Source organism: Excalfactoria chinensis, chromosome Z (assembly GCF_039878825.1).
Source record: "Excalfactoria chinensis isolate bCotChi1 chromosome Z, bCotChi1.hap2, whole genome shotgun sequence".
Classification (NCBI taxonomy): Eukaryota; Metazoa; Chordata; class Aves; order Galliformes; family Phasianidae; genus Excalfactoria; species Excalfactoria chinensis.
The window spans coordinates 66,969,180-66,985,931 of NC_092857.1; the positions used below are offsets into that span (position 1 = coordinate 66,969,180).

Sequence of the window (16,752 nt, forward strand, 5' to 3'; positions counted from 1 at the left end):
TCATTCAAACACAGCAGGGACACCGCAGGGACAGTCGGTTGTGTCCTATATCATCCTGACACAACAGCCTGCATGAGCCTGGAGCTGGGTCAGAGCTGGGGGAATGTGACACTCTTTCCTTTTCTGCTTGGTCACCTTGTATGCTCATGAAGGACAGAGCTAAACGTGCAGAAGGACATCTACATGGCATACAAATAGATATTGACCAGCTGCAAGTTACACTTCAGAAAGGCCTAGGATAAAGCAGAGGGCAAATGTATGTGCTGAAGCTGGTATCAGCCTCAGAAGCAAGGTCTTTCCAGCCAGGAGCATTTTGTGCTCATTAGAGCAATCCCAGCATGATGGAAGGAAGGTCCCTTCCTTCCTGTGCAAGTCTCTTCTGGCAGTGCATCCCTCCCAGATAGTGAGATTTTCTCCCATTCTCCCACTCAATTTCAGATGAAAACTAATTAGCTGACCGCTCCCCCGGCTGGCATGGCTCTGCAATCTTAGCAGCACGAAGCCCATGTCAAGGTGTTTCAGGCCTTTTCTTTGGGCACTTGATTACAGGGGACAAATGGTGACCTCTACACAGACAGTGGTTACTGCAGGCCACTGCAAAACCAAATGGAAGCCAGTCTGAGACTGGAGCTCACTGTGTTACATCACATGAAAACATGCCTGTCCTTCAGGAGTCATTCATTTAGTTGTTATGCCAAGTGACACCACAGCTGTGAGGCAAGCTGAATGGCAAGTATGTTTCCTTCCTAACAAAGAAAACCACATTTCTGGTGAAGATTTGCTTTTTCCAGACCAGTGGTGTTAGCTTTTGTATTTGATGTGGCTTGTGCTTTTGATGTTAACTAACAAACTCCTGAAGAGTCCCCTGCCTACCTTAGACTTCAATAAAAATCCCATTATAGATGGTTTTATCATTTCAGCACTGCCTTCTTGTGCTTTTTACAATACCCCTGTTACACACAGGGAACACCATCTCGGAGGCTTTTAGACAAGTCACGGTTAGGAGTTAAAAACTGCTCTTTTCAGGGCTGGTGTTTACAGACTGCTTTAACTCCTGGAGCTCAATGACGGGTCAGTGGTTGGACTAGAGGATCTTAGTGGTCTTTTCCAATCTGAATGATTCTGTGATGCCAGGAGTCACATCACATTTCATATGATGGAAGGTACAGGCTTCACCTCCAGTCGGTTTCAGCCCTGACAGGAGCCTTACCAGCTCACTTTCTGTGTGTTGGTGGGATCTTTAGATCAGGAGTCCATCCCCAGGAGATGGTGCTTGGCTGCTCATGTTCAATCACAGGAGATTTGCAATAAGTTGTTGAAGGCCAGAAGCGTAAGGATAGATGTGAGCAGTTGCCTTGACACCCAGGATCTGAATAAGTTGACCATCTCTTAAGGGCTGAGCTATCACTCTTGGGCAAGCTTCTTTAGAAACAGGTATCTCATCATCCTTGTGGTACCTGAGAGCATCATTACTCAGTGCCAAAACCACTTCAAAAGTGTTTACTGAGATGCCAAAAACAAACAAAAAAAGCACCTTTTGAAAGCTTTTTCACTCTTCTTGCATCCTCCACAAAATCACCTGTAGCAAAATTCCACCACCTACAATTTATGTAAAACATTTAAGAGCAGACCACTACACTACACTACGGTACACTGCCACTTCCATATGCTAGGCCCAGGGAATGGGTATGATACAGTGAGCAGTGGTCTGCACACGGAAGGAAAAAAGCTTCATGCAAGGAGTGTTCTGTGGCAAGGTTAGAAGTTCTCACCTTTCCCTGCCAGGTCAGAATAAAGCAGAACACCACGTTGTTATTGTCAGTCACCATCTTACCGGTGATGAGACTAAAATCTCCCAACTGATTCACCTGCAGCTGGGATGTTGAAGCCACCGAGGTGGTAATTCCTCCTTTATCTACTATTCTTTTCACTTCCACGTATAGATGCTGAACAGGAAAGAATTAAAGACACATTTCCCTGTTGTTATGTGAAAGAAAAAATAACCCTACAACATGATGAGAGAAAGGAAAGCTAATGTTTGCTGGTAAATAATGCACGGTACCATCAGACTGGTAACAATCACAGCAGTGATTCACAATGTTGGCTTTGTTCCTTGCAAAAACGGTCTCTGTTTCTGAAAGCTGTCGTATCTATCTGGGATTGCAAGGTGCATTTGGTAATGCACTGTAAACATTATTCATGGGGTTATTTACAAAATCAGTTTGGCTGTCATAGAGAAGGGCGTGTTATGCACACTATGCTTTGCATATTAGGAAATCCCATCGCTGTACTCCCTTTGGCCACTTTAAGTCACCATTGCAGGGAACAGCTTATAGGAAAGAAAGACAGTGAATGGCAGGAGAGGGGGAGGAGGAGCTTTCACTACTATGACTATCAAAACTGAGATACCTCTCTAATGACATTGAGAAATGAACAAAGAATACTGAAAAGGCTGTATAGCTGAAAGGTAGTGAATCTCTGATGGAGGTGTGTGTCCCATGAAAGAAGAGCAGAGCATGAACTCAGGTATGAGGTACCGAGGGAGATTTGGCCTCTGCATCTCACTGCAGTTACATCTGACCACGTATAAAAACACATTTTTTGGACCCAGCTTTTGCAACATTCCTCTTTGGAAATGATGCTATTGGTACAACGAATATTAATCCCCTGGTTTGGAGCAAAGCTGGCTTTGTCACCTTATGCATCTGGCTCTCACCTGGCCTGTGGAAGCCCGGGTGTCAGGTCCTTGTTCCACAGATTATATAATCACTTACCCAAATGGAATGAGCTCCACTTGGGTGGAGTGAGAGCAGACTGCCTTTGTGAGCACAAATCTGGGCCCACTCCTGTGCATGAAGGTTCACACATCTGCCTGCCCCTGAATGAGGAACGTTTACCTCTGGGGAAAACAAAACTGAAAAGAAATCACTCACAAGCACAGGGAAAGAATTAAGAGACAAACCAGAAATCAAAGGACTCAGCATCTTCCAGGAGAGGGGAGATGAGCCAGCTGCTGGTGTGGGATGTGGAGCAAGTCACCAGGTGATACCTCCCATCTGCCCACAAACCCCCACAGCTCCACGGGCTGTGTCTTCTTGCATTGCAACCCCTCTGTATTCTTCTCCACCAGCAGAACTGAAGATGATAACAGTAACCTCATTTTATGTAATGATAGGGAGATGAGTGACTTTGGTGTCTCAATATAGAAAAGCGTGGGGAGGGGAAAGCTTCTCAGTCAAAGGAAAAGAGCAGACGGCTACAAAGAAAGAAGCTGTGGTTCAGTACCTTCAGTGCTTCAGACTGTGACTTCTTTACCTCTTGACAAATTATGACTCTTGCCATCACTTAGCCTCGATCTCACTGTGCTCATCGATGATAGCTGTTAAGTGTAAGGAGTCCTCATTTTCAGGGCTAGCTCTTACCCAGCATCTGGAGCATACAAGGGCTCTGATCAGACTCTACACTAACAACGTGTGCTAAGTGGAAAGGATCATTAATGCTGTAGCAAATGAAATAAAATGATTCACACACTGCATGTGTGAAGATGCTCTTAAGTACACTGGTCAGCACCAGATTACAAGCCTCCTGTTCTTAAATGACCAAGGTAATGGACACTGCCAGATGCATGATATTCCTGCTAACTACTACTGATCGGAATTTAAGCATGCAATCAATTTCAATAGGAGAAAAGCTTTTGCTGAGGTTACCTTATAGAGATAATTATTTTAATACTGATTAGCAGCAGAAAAGTGCAGCAAGACAAACTGATGGAACTGACACTAATTGCTGGGGGGTGGTTTCTAAGACAGAAGCTTCCACATACAGCTTTTGTATTTCTGACAGTTAATTATACCTAGATACATCAACAAGTCCCTCACAATCACATAATTTCAGCCATTACAACTAAAAAATATTAGAACAGTTGTGTCAATTTTTCCCCCTCTTTCAACTACCTCTGAGCCAGTCCCCAGATTTCCAAAAGCAGATCTTTCACTACCTGAGATGAAAACAACAGTCAGCAAGCTTAAGCTACTTCTGTAGAGCAACTAGTTCCACAAAGGAGAAACTGTTTCATTGCTCGGATCAAACACAGTCTGTACACCAAGACTGATAGCACTGACTGTTTCCAAAGAAAGCAGATACTCTCTCATAACTTCTCAAAGAAAGCTCCTTTAATGTGAACAGTACAGCCTACTTTGCAGACTCAACTAAACACTAAATTCTAAACTTCTTACTATATCTACTTAACCTTTTTTACCTCTGCGTATTTCCAAACTTTGAATGATTTATTCACCTTCTTCTGTACACAAAGATTACCAGATTCTTTTCTTCAAAGCCTCAACATGCTCAGCTCACACTAATGAATAATTTGAGTAGTCGGGACAGCTCTGTAATGAAATTACTCTTGGTAATTAAAAGCCAAAAACCTACAGAGACCCAATCACTGAAAATGGAAGTGATGAAACCCTTTTCTCCTCTGTAAATTTCTATATCTATAAAAACCATAATCATTTCCATGACTCACCACATCAAATCCCTCAAAAAGCAAATGGTATGGATAGCTGATACTGCAGTTGCACATCTTCTAGCCCTATCAGACCTCTTCCATACAATTCTCCTTCTTAAAAGGGTTTCAGTACATCACAGCTTCTGCACAGCTCCATACTCAGCCGAAGTACATGGAAGTGCTGGCATTATCTTCATACCTTCACCAATCTCTCAGTCTTTGCTCTGTTCTCTTGCACATAAGGAATGAACTGTTAATAGTGCCTACAGCTCAGTAATGCTCACCTGCGTAAGGCAATCTCCTGTAGAGAGAAAAAAAGATGGAACGTCACTTGAAATTTCCAGTCTGCTCCCTGCACTCCTTATGTGTTGTCCATGCTCCTGGAACCACTTCTACAACCCCGGAGACTAGACTGGTAAGGTTCTGCACAGGACCAATATGCTTCAAATAAGCACCAGTTTAACTGATGTGCCCTAAATGCTGACTTTCACCTCAGTTCTTTTTTGCTTCTTGAATCCTGCCTCCATAGGAAGAACAATCAAGGTACAGTTTTACTACTAAAGCTGAAGTGAAGACACAAAAGGGTCTATGTAAAGACTATTTTTCATATTGGTAGCAATCACAAAATTAAAAGCAAAAGATTTCACTTCAGCATGGAGATGCAGTTGGCTACCACAAATAAAAAAGGCCAGGAATAAAGCAAACAAAAATGGAACACACCTGAAGTACCGAAAAAGACACAACTTCATGATGCTTGAACTGAAATGTCCTTGCACACTTTCAATCTGAAATTAGAGGATCTTTATTTTATTGAAAGACTTCTTGAAACAATCATTTTTTTTTTCCCCCCATTCTCCTTGGTGATTTTAATTCACTTTCATAGTTCACAAAATAAAGAGGTAGGTACACCACAACAGAGGACTTGTGAAGACCGGGTAATGCCTTAACAGCAAACAATATTAGATCAGTAATGTCCCTGCATGTTAGAAAACAAAAGGGACTTACTGATGTGCCTGATAAATTCAAGTCTGCTTTGACACACAAAAAAGTGACTTCCTCTTTCAAAGTAAAAAATTGGTACTTGTATACTTTGTCAGCATTTATGACCTTTATTATTGTGTACATCTCTTGATGACTCTGGTTTGGACATTTATTTAAAAAGGAAGAAATGAGCAAGCACCATGCACTTGACACACCAACAAGGTCTTATGTTTGACCTCAGCCTGAAATATGGATAAAAACCTCTGTTCAAGAACATTGCTTTTTTAGCTGAGCTGGTACTTCCAAAGGCAACCACAAGAATCCCGAATGAAATAGGATTTCAGAGTCAAAAATAAAGGAATTAAAAGATCAGACAGTTCCTGCTATGGCTAGAATCAGACTTGCAGTTCTGAGAAACAGCATCACTCATTCTGCCTCAAGTCGAGGTAAGACAGGAAGAATAAGATTTCCAAATGCAGAGTCTTGAGTTATGAAGTATCCTGAGGAATGTGCGTGTGCATGCTGGAAAAGGAAAAACACTTGTTAAAGCACAACTCCCTGTAGCACTGATACAATTCAAGACTATAGTTTCTGCAGCATTAAGCAGTGTTTCTCCCAGTCTGCTCTTCAGCTCTGACATTCCAACTTAATAACACCATTTCAAGTCAGACACATTTGAGAAGGGCCCATCGACTATACTAACTTGGCCATTCTCTGCTGCTCTCTTCTCTTGAAATCCCACAAAGGTAAGGAGAATGGCAGATGAGCTCCTGGCCTCTCTTCTCAAAGACTTCACACTTGCACTCCCATCAATAACCAACTTACAGGTCTAGTTACATGGCTGATGTCAAATGTGACTGTATACCAAAAGGGTGCATCAGTAGTGTCACACAGCCTGAGTCTGCATGTACAAATGCCATACAATCAGACATACCTCTGGAACATCAGCATCCTGCTCAAGTGATATACATATGCTTGCTCACCGGAAGGGGACATCTGCTGCTTATGGCTCTAGACAGCCTTAGTACAATTCTATACGGCCCTTTCCAGTTCAAAGACTGAGCAACTTGTGGCTTTTAACAGTAAAAAGGAATACAGCAATGCATATAAGATACATGAATAGGGTCATTAGTTTGCATCTCCAGTTTTTTTCCTATGCTCTCTGCCAAGTTATGCTGGAACAGTGAGGAAACAAGTGGCCATGCACTGGTTTTCTTGCTCAGTTTCCCATTTCAACACTGAAATCAACTTCACCCAGCATTAGCAAGATAGTCCATAAATATAAAAAGGTTTCCCAAGTCTTCTGGTTGTATTCCTCAGGACTGCAGGGCATTTACTTGGCACCTCCTCAGATTCTAACAAGGAAATCTGTACCACTTGTGCCCTCCCTACAATTCAAGAGACATTCCTAACCTGATAAAACTGACGGAGATGAACAAAATGTCTGTGATTATGCTATATGTTACAATCCCCCAACCATACTGAGAGGGAAGCTGATAGGTTTAAACTCATAATAAAAGATTAAACTTCAGGTTTCACACATTTGTCACAACTAACTGCTAAAGATTTTTTCATTCTCCCTAAGAGCAGGACTGTTCTTTGAGGGGATGCACACCTGAAACAGAGCCAAGCTGAATGGAACCCTTCTGTATTAGCTCACCTGCAGTGCAGCCTTCTGCTGAGCTGCAATGTGCTGTTGTTCAGCATGGTCACGGAAATCCTTGTTGAGAGGTGATCTTGCGAGTGCAATGCTGCAAATAAAGATCAAGATCACCATGATACATACCCACAGATAGGACTGCCATCAACTTTCACAGTTTAGGATTTACTTGAGTCGTGGCTTGACTTTATTTGGAAAACATATTTGTTAACATAAGTAAGAAAGGGAAAACAGTGATCACAGCTGTATCATTTGACCTAGCAAAACCAACTGATGAGAAACTAAGCCTGGGAAGCTCACAGTCCTGAAGCCTGTTCTGGATTTTGCACAGTGGCAACATCCCACTAAAGTCAGTGGAACAAGTGGAATACAATCATCAGCAGTTTTCAGAACTGCAGCTTCGTGTTTTCGCCATACCTCAGTCACTCCATGATTGCCCCAGATCACTGCTACAAACAGAAGCACTAACAGCAGCTCTGCAATCCTCAGTGTAAGAATCAGTTCTCGGACAGTATGTTCACTGCTTGTAGTAAGAAAGCTTCCTATCAACATGACCAAAATAATGATCCCCTGACAACAGCTTAGGGTACACAAAATTGATTTCGCTTATCTCAGTGCAGCTTATACTAGGTTTCAAATTAAAGTTTATAAGCAGTTCATTTTGCTCTTGTATCTTGAGACTAATTCAACTTGCTAAGCAAACATAAGAAATTAAAAGGAGATGTTTTCTCTCGCTCTATGTAATTAAAACAAGCACTCATCCTCCAGATAAAAATCAGTGAAGATTGCCATTACAGCTGTAATGCAAGGCAGCTGACAGCTCTCTCTCAAACTGGCTCTAGAGACTGATGCTCAAAGTCCAGCTCCGCTGACTCAGAAACAGAAGTATGAAGAACAACAAGGGAACCGAGGAAATTCATCAGCTGATTTTTCCTAGCAGCAATGATGTCAACAGCTGATTTGCTAAATAATGTTTAATGAGCATGGCTACTTTTGAAAAAGATCTAAGAGTAAGATTAGCTAAATAAGTATCATGTAAGCCAGGCAGAAATTGCTTAGACATATTTCATGACAAAAATGAAGATAAGCATCATTGCTGGAGAAAAATTTTATTTAAAAGAAAATATTTTCCTTTATTTTGAAGACGTTTCTGTTGCATTCAATTCTGTGTCCTCTAACTTTTCAGTATGACTTTTGTCTTGAGCTTTCATCCTAGGCTGACACACCTTAGAGCACTTAGCTTTACTTAATATTAAATGCTTTCTAGTTACTTGCTTCCTAATTATTCTTTAAGGAAGACTTCGGTTGAGCAAGCGCATCTGTTTCTCTCCAGCTCAAATGGAAATTAAGTAAGCCAAAATTCACTGCTGGTGAACAATTTCAAATATTAACGTGGTCCTAGTGTGCAAGGTGTATCTGAATGATTAGTGAGATGGCTAGCAAACACTACTGGTAAGTTGCTTAAGTAAGCTTACAGCTTACTCAATTTCTTTCCTCCCCACCCTTCAATTTAACCAGTGACGTCTGAACAGATCTAAGAACATAAAATACCTGGCTCCAGGGTGATTTGTGGAAGACTGGTTTTGCATAAGTAATTTTCTCTTCTCCTTGTCTAGTTCTGCCAGGATTGCAACCCTATTTTTATTCTGGAAACCTGGTGAGAATGACAGAAAAATATTAGAAAGATTTATTCAATTTCTGCAGCACAACTCCAGCTTTCTGGAATTAAAAATCTCTGTGCAATATGACATTATGATGAACACACTAATCTTCAAAGCTTTGCTCCAATCCAAAACGCTATTAATAAGGATTAATTTTCCTCTTCTCATTTTACAACCTGAAATAGCTTCCTTAAGCTATCATTCATATTAATACATTTCAAAATAAAGGTTTCAAGTTAGTCCCTACCTTCTCCCAAGCCACTTCTGGAGCTACAGCCATGGTACATGATCAGATAGCTTCCCTTTCAGAGGAAAGGTAAACTTAAACTTACCAGATTCTACATTTAAAATGCAGTCAAGGAAAGTATGATAACAGTGTAATATTATCCCCTGGCCTAAATTTTCATGCCAGTCACCTCAAACTGTAGTACAATCTTTACATATGTAATAAGTTAAGGATGAGAGCAACAATAAGCTTGCATACGCGCTTGTACATGAAGTGACAATCTCTTATTCAATTCATGCAGAAATTCAATCGGAAACACCAGAGAAGCAACAATAATGAGCTCAAGATGTTGGAAGGCAGCAGGATGTGCATTCTGATGGATGCAAGGGCTGTGAGATCCTGCCAACAAGTTGTGATTCAACATTTCTCAGTTGCAGCTACCTCAGATCTCCTCATGAATTCTGGAGACAATACAGTAACTATGCAGGAACTGAAGTACTTCTAAGAGAGCACAAGCCAAGGCCACCAAGTCTACATGTACATTCTACACAGTTTTCAGGCAAAAAGGTTAAAATTTGACATGGTACCCAGTACCCTTCTGCCAGTGCTGGTTTATCCTCAAATGCATAAATCTGAGCACATGCTTGGAAGACAGACAATATGGTGACTCAGACAAGAAAAAGGAGACCACTTTTTAATACGTTACTATCAGCTAATAAATAAGAACTAAATGTACTTAGATTTATCATGAAGCAGATGTTATGATTCAGAAAGCTTTAAGATACTTGTAAGAATAAAATTTTATTTGCTGCTTTTGGACTACGATCAGAAACCAAGCAAGACTATGATCCTTCCTTTTAGTGCAACTCTTGCTACAGAATTGCACGTCTATGGAGAGATTTGGAGGAAACTTTAATTACTGCTTTTACTCTTTTCTCCTCAGAGAGTTTTATTTATTTATTAAGTAATAGTTTGCTCCAGAATTCAGTCATTACCCATCTGCCACCCTCTGTCCTGAAAGAGTCACTTAAGAGAATCTGTCATTGATAAGCAGAAAAAAACCCTACTTGGGAAAATGAATCCAACAAATACAAGGCATTTCCTCAGCTGAGTACCATGGAGATCCTACCAGTAGCATTTTTAATTTGTTCTTAAAGCAAAATAAAATAAAAAAAAAGCTCAGTTAAAAGTGAACAACTGAGAGAAGGGTGCAAGAGAAATCCATTTTAGTGAGAAAAACTGGCATCCTTACAAAATCATTTATCAAACCTGACAGTCCCTTCAGCTGTCCCCTGCTCAGGCCCCTACAGAACTTCAGTAAAAGACCAACGTGTAATAGCTATCTAAGTTACCAACTTGAATTGCAAGGCAAGTAAGTCTCTATCTGTAGTTTTTATTAAGTGTTCTGTGTAGAAGCCAGAAGTTTACTATCACCCTGTGCTGCATGTGAAAGGCAAAAGATAACAGAAGATCAAAACCTTGCTGTTATACCAGTATCTGTAGGAGCTCACAGCGACATTATCCTTCTGACCTGATCCCGAACATCTTAAGGCTACCTCCCCACATCCTTGACCTCCTATCCATTCTACAAGCCTTTAAACAAGTAAATATGAAGGAGAACCTAACCACCTAATGCCTGGGAGAAAAGATGGAGTTACTGTACTTTGATTTTCTCATCTCCCTGTGGCTAGTGTCATAACAAAACATCATCTACCATTATATTGTATAGCAATACTTTCAGTAACAATTTATATTCTCATATACAATTTACATGGAAGCATAACCGTGAAACAAACAGCACACTTGCAATTCAGTAAATTAACAAAAGATACACTAGTATTTTGTCTGTCTCTCTAGTCAACAGCTGTGTGCATCAGTGAATGTAAGACACTGATTGCTTTATGGCTGCAAGTTTGCCCAGCAAAGAGATTTGCAAAAACCTCTGTGTAATGTACTTGCACACAAATCAGACTCAGATGCGGAGCAGAGCAGTTTATAGATTATATAATTCAATGTAGAACACCACAGTCTTCCTCTTTAAAAGGGAGTCTGCAAACAGAACATGAAGTCTACCTGCTCAGACTGTGTACCATAAAGTGTGCTCAAAGACAAAAATCTGAACAAACACCAGAACAGAAAGAGATTTTTCACAGAACTGCTCTAATTTGAAGCTTTCAACCCTGCATTTATTTCAAGAGCTTGCTTCTGCCATTGTACCAGAACTCTTCTTCCTGGAATCATTCGGCCCTGTCTGAAGGAGGATCTCTATTGCTTCCATCTGTGGAGATTTGAACTACAGCTCCTCCTGCAGCACCACAACATTCATCTCAGGGGGCTTCCCCCAGAGGACCCTATGCAAGCAGGGTCTTTGATGCGATAACATGCTAGGTGAGCTCTGGTCTTGCTGCGCACAAACAAAAGCCTAACAACAGCAACATCATTAATGCACATTGCCTAAGTATTGCGAGGTGCTGCAGCAGCAGCATCGTATTATGAAGAATGTTTTAAGTAAATTCTATAACATCAGAAACCGATCTTTATTTTCATCAAATCCACTGCTATGGTCTGTGAGCTCCTTTTATAAGCAATATGAATCACGCTGAAAGCTTTTCTTCCCCCAAACTCCCCCCACACACTTTTTTTTTCTTAAATGCTGTAATCAGTTTCATGCAATCAGTGTAATCAGTTTCATGTGGTAATAAAGCCCTGAAAGTGAGGCTTTCATTAAGTCCTATCTGGTTTTGCTGTACAAAACAGCTGCAGCTTCTCATCTTTGAAATTCTAATGAAATGAGTGCTTTCATAAGAGAGGTCCCTGAGCTAAAGGATGTCTAGTCCCCAAAAACTCTTAACCTTTGCAGTCTGAGTTTGGAAGCATCAGGAAACTGAATTAAGCCCATCTAAGAAAATATCTAGTTATGATTAAAGGGAATGAAACAAGCTGGCACCAAAATGTTCTGCATGCAGGCTGATTAAGTTCCAGTGTTCAGGGCTCTCCCAAGGCATGTTTCAGAAAATTCCTCTTTATTTTTTTTTTCTTTTTCTTTGTCCAAGAAGAAAAATGGTAGAATGAATTACTTGAACAGAACTGATATACACACCATACAGCAAGCTGAAAACACAGCATTTGCCTCGTACATCTACACTATTGAACTACACCTGGCCAGCAGAAAAATACAGAAAATTCAGAAGTCCTAAGCCATTAAATATATGTTGAATGTAGCCTATGGAATTTTGAGGGAAGCAAACCTAAGACACTCTTACAGTAAAATTCCCCACTACTTCCCAGTAAATTCACATATCTACTTAAGAAAAAGTAGCTTTAAACTCTAATTGACATCCTATTCCTTGCACTGATTCTGACTTGGTATTTACAAACTAAAGCAAGAGTTGCCATTACAGAACCTTCAAATTTGCAGAGAGATGGCTATTTGCAGTACTCTTATCACTTTCACAGAATCCCAATGAGCTATACAAAAGCTACCTTCTTTCGGTCAAGCAGCAAGTAAAACACATCTTTTGGGCCGACACATTTCTTCTGTGTTTACTTTAAAATCTGAAAGCACATAGGAAAAGGGAAGCAACTAAAATATAAGAGCCTGGTAGCCCTTCCAGTTTCCGTGCTTCAGCATTGACTGTACCCAGCTCATAGAACTGCTATCCTGGTAAGGGTACCGACACAGCACTGGGAAACTGAATTCACCTCTCGTAATCAATAAGCAAAGCACTGTACCTTAGAGGCTTCCTTCTCCTTATCTTTTCCATAGATGAGAGAAGCTTCGGAGCTTCATTAAGACTTCCAGAAGACACCTCAAGAGGGCGATTTAAGCCCCTCCTTCAATTGCCTGAAACAATATTCCTCTCCCTGGCCCAGCTGCCTCAGGCCTAACATTTCCACGTCTTTAACGAAGCAATGCCGACGTACCATCATGCAAAGAAACTCCCCACTGGGAATGCCACTATGATTTCATTTGGCTTCTCCTTCTAGGCAACCCTGCTGCCTGCCCCTACCATGACTGGTGCAGACCTCTGGTTGTGCCCTACGTTACCACAAGGGCTGAAGTCCTGCTCAGTGCTAATGGCCGTGAGTGCCTGCAGCATGCTTCAGGAAGGGCTTCCACAGCCACCCAGGCCTCCTGAGGCCACTTCATGTTAACTGCCCGGTGTGCCTTCTCCAGGAGCTTGCTCACATTCTGCCACTTCCAGCCTCACCTTCCATCCCTGTTTTGCCCTTCCGACACATTAAACGTGTAGTCTGGGAGCTGCTCTGCCCAGAGTCCCGCTATTACAGCCTACCTTGTCCCGAGGGATTCGCTGCCATCCTTCAGCTCCGGACCAGTTTCACACAGCTCAGGCGTTAACCTCACCGATACCTGCAAATCAGGCCCCGCACAGGTGAGAACTTCGCCTTTCAAAGTTAGGATCTAAAGCACCAGCAGTAGGGCTGTGCCGGGCGGACGCAGCCGTCGGACTGACACCAATACGGCTCTCACCCAGTTTATCCGCAGAAACACCGCGTGCTGCCACTGACTGTTTATAAACGTCAGAGTCAGCTCATGCCCACTGCCGGCGGCCATAACCCGACCCCTCAGCTTCCCCCCGCCCCGGGAACCAACGCTCCCACTCCTCTTTCCCCCTCCCCCCGTTAACACCTGCATGAGGCTCTCCGCTCGCATCCCCTCCCCCCGCTGAGGGGAAGGCGCTCTCCACCCTCCCTCCGCCCGTTACTCCCGTCCCGTTTGGAGCCGTCCCGTCCCCGCACGGCACCCACCTGCCGCAGTGGTCCCGCTCCACGCTCCCGGCCCCGCTCAGCCCCGTCCCGCCGGGCTCACAGCCATCCCGTCCCGCCCGCCCCCGACTCGCGCTGCTCCGTTCTCTCCGCGCGGCCGCAACCAATCAGCTGACGGCAAAATCTGGCCCGTGCGTGACGTCACACGCGGCGCGACGAACCTCTCCCAGCACTGCGCTCCGCTTTATCCTTCCGGGTGGCGCAGAGAAGCGTCACGAGTCGCGGTTTGACGGACATGCCAGATGACCAATCGGATTCAAAGAGGCGGGCTCTGGCCACCGCCTCGCCCTGGGCTCGCCGCCGGTCCCTACGCAAGGGGGCAGGCATGGTGGCTGTGGGCCTGCTGGGTGCTGCACGGGCCGCGGGCTCAGCTTCGGCTCTTGGCAGCCGTACCTTCCGTCACAGACAAGTGAAATCAGTTATTAAAACCGTAACAAACAGATAAGGCATCGCATAGCAAACATGCCCCAGCACTGACCCGTGACTGGTCGAGAAGGCAGTTCCGCAGCCGTACTGTAGCTTTATATGCAGGGTTTGCTTTCAAGCAGTGAGTTTTCGTGAAGTAAAGAGCTTTGTGTGCGTGTTTGTGTGTTGTTTCAATACTTAGCTCTGAAATGGTGGGTGCTAAGCGGGCATTCTTAAGCCACTGGCACAGTGTGAGGGCATGGGCTGTAGAGACACCCACAGGCCGCTTACGCTCATGTGCTTCCCCTTCACCAAGTTCCGAGCTGCTCGCCAGCATCCAGGCTTAAAAGTGGAACAAGGGCTTGTTAAAGCTGGAGTTGTTTTACTTAAGATGGAATTACTCATATTGGTAAGAATGTAGGGAGAGCGGCTGCCAAGTGCCATGCTATTCCATTATCTTGGACAACCAAACGCATACTTTGGTGTTGAAGGGAGCTGACTTTTTTTTCCAAACTTCTGCTGCAGACAGAGCAGATTATGCAGAAATAATGTGGGGGAATACACAGGATCTGCAATGTCCATTTGACTGAAAACAGTACATCTATTTTTCATGCAAGTTTTCCTGTATTTGTATTATGTATACATGTCCTGGGATGCGGAACATTCCGATGACCGAGGATGCTGCTGTTTATGTAATTGTGCTTACTCTCAAACCCTCTCTAAGAGTGAGAACTTTAAAACTGTGCATATTTATTTCTGGAGACTTGTGACTTCCAGATTTAGGATTTGGTTCCCCAGACTGTTTGCCTGGTGAAACCTGTCTTTGGGTGTTAGTGTGTGTTGATGAAAATCCCCAACCAGCACTCAAGCAACCAGCTGACAATCACAGGGAGCTTTCTGTTTGCTTTGTGACTACTAAAGTTGTGTTAATACTGCTGGAGGTAAACGTTGCTGCTTTATGCACATATGGCCATTATTTCCAAATCCCTTTGTCTAAACAGCTGACTGAGCTCCTTCCCTCTGATTATTTTTTTTTTCTTGATTTATTTAAATGATTTCTCATTTTCTCTTGAGAGTTATCATATGCTCTGTTCTTAATTATATTGTCTTGATCTGTGGTTTACTTCATCTGCAGGTTTTGTATACTGTCCTTAACTGTTGAGAAGCACTGTGGGTAAAGAACGGAGCCCAAGATGATGATCCAAAGCAGAAGTATTTCACTGCACCATTATGCCAGAAAGAAGGTGCAAGTAATTCTGGGAAGCTGCAATTAGAGTCAAACAGGCTGAGCAGTTATTTAACACAGCAAATGCTGGTGACAAGATTTAAGGAGTGGACCATGGTTCTTGTCTGGGAGCGAGGGAAGAGGGCAGAGAAAGGAAAGATAGTAAGGTAAAGATGTGGAGTCATCAGCAAGGAAACTCAGTCGCAGAAAGGCTTAGATCTATAGAAGTAAGATGAAAATTAATGACACTTAGCTTTGAGCATCTGTCTGGAAACATGGTGCTGCCTCAAGTGAAATGATTGGCTTTGAAAGAAGTTTCATGTCAGCACATTAATTTCCTCTTTGAGCTACAGAAATAGGAACACAGGTAACTCTTAAAAGGAATGAAGTCTAATCTCTAGTACATCAGAGTACTTTCATTTTCCCTGAAATTCTTCCTTCATGTTCACCATAATCAAATAAAGCTTATAAAATGTAGCACTTATATAGTAGCTATCAGATGAGGTAAGCTTAAAACTGAGGTAAAGAAATGATTTACCCATTTTTTGGCTTATGTGAAAATGGGCTGCGCAGCTTGATTTGAGCCAAGATCTTCTGCATGCTGCTCTTTCTTCCAACTGGTAATGCTGCTCATACAGATCCATTATAAACACCACCTTCTATTTCCTGTCTTCATGGTGGGTATCACACATATATCCAGACCATAAATTTCAAAACATTGTGAATAGTTTGTAATGATTTTATGAGGTGTGTTTTTATTGTTGTTTTGTTGTTGTTGCTTTGTTTTGGTTTGTGTTTTGTTTTTTTAATAATCATTTGCCTTGAGATACTGTTGCTATAGCTGGAGTCCTCAAGGGATGAACATTTGACTTTTCATTTGACTGCTGGTTAACACAGACTTCTTTTATCTATCACAAGTGCACTATATTTCCACTCTCCTGTTTATTGCTTTCCCATCAAACTTGACAGCTTTGAGGCCTTTTGATGTAGCAAAACATACCCATTAGTTTAAATATGTCTGTGAATACCACTGTTGACTAGAAGTGTTCACATCTCTGTGCAGAGTCAAGCATGTGAATAAGATTTAAATGGCTTGGGTGCAAAAGCCTGCTCTCTTCAATCCGTGCAGTGAAAGACATGAGCTGTAATAACACAAGGAAGAAAGGAGTTTTTTTCTTTTGCTTTGGTTTTGTTTATCCAAAAAATACAGCTGAGTTTTAGTTTTTGAACATCCTGTAGGATGGGAGACTTGGGTTAGGCATCAGGAGGAAGGTTTTCACTCAGAGGGTGGTGACGCAC

At 42.4% G+C, this 16,752-nt stretch overlaps 1 protein-coding gene across 1 annotated transcript; it reads right to left on the minus strand.

The window, feature by feature from the left end:
- Positions 1–5,093: 5,093 nt before the first annotated feature.
- On the minus strand, positions 5,094–13,945 carry INIP (INTS3 and NABP interacting protein). The gene is made up of 5 exons (XM_072359899.1): positions 13,806–13,945; positions 13,331–13,407; positions 8,700–8,802; positions 7,149–7,239; positions 5,094–6,010 (listed from the first exon to the last, which is right to left on the minus strand). The coding sequence occupies exons 2-5, from the start codon at positions 13,353–13,355 to the stop codon at positions 5,915–5,917; spliced, it is 315 nt and encodes a 104-aa protein (XP_072216000.1). The 5' UTR covers positions 13,356–13,407; positions 13,806–13,945; the 3' UTR covers positions 5,094–5,914.
- Between the last annotated feature and the right edge of the window lie 2,807 nt (positions 13,946–16,752).

Coding starts and splice junctions, on each gene's coding strand:
- INIP (XM_072359899.1), bottom strand. CDS start 13,355: ATGGCAGCGAATCCCTCGGGACAAG. Junction 8,803..13,330: donor AGCGAATCCCTCGGGACAAG/GTAGGCTGTAAT, acceptor CATTCTCACCAG/GTTTCCAGAATAAAAATAGG. Junction 7,240..8,699: donor ACAAATCACCCTGGAGCCAG/GTATTTTATGTT, acceptor CTTTATTTGCAG/CATTGCACTCGCAAGATCAC.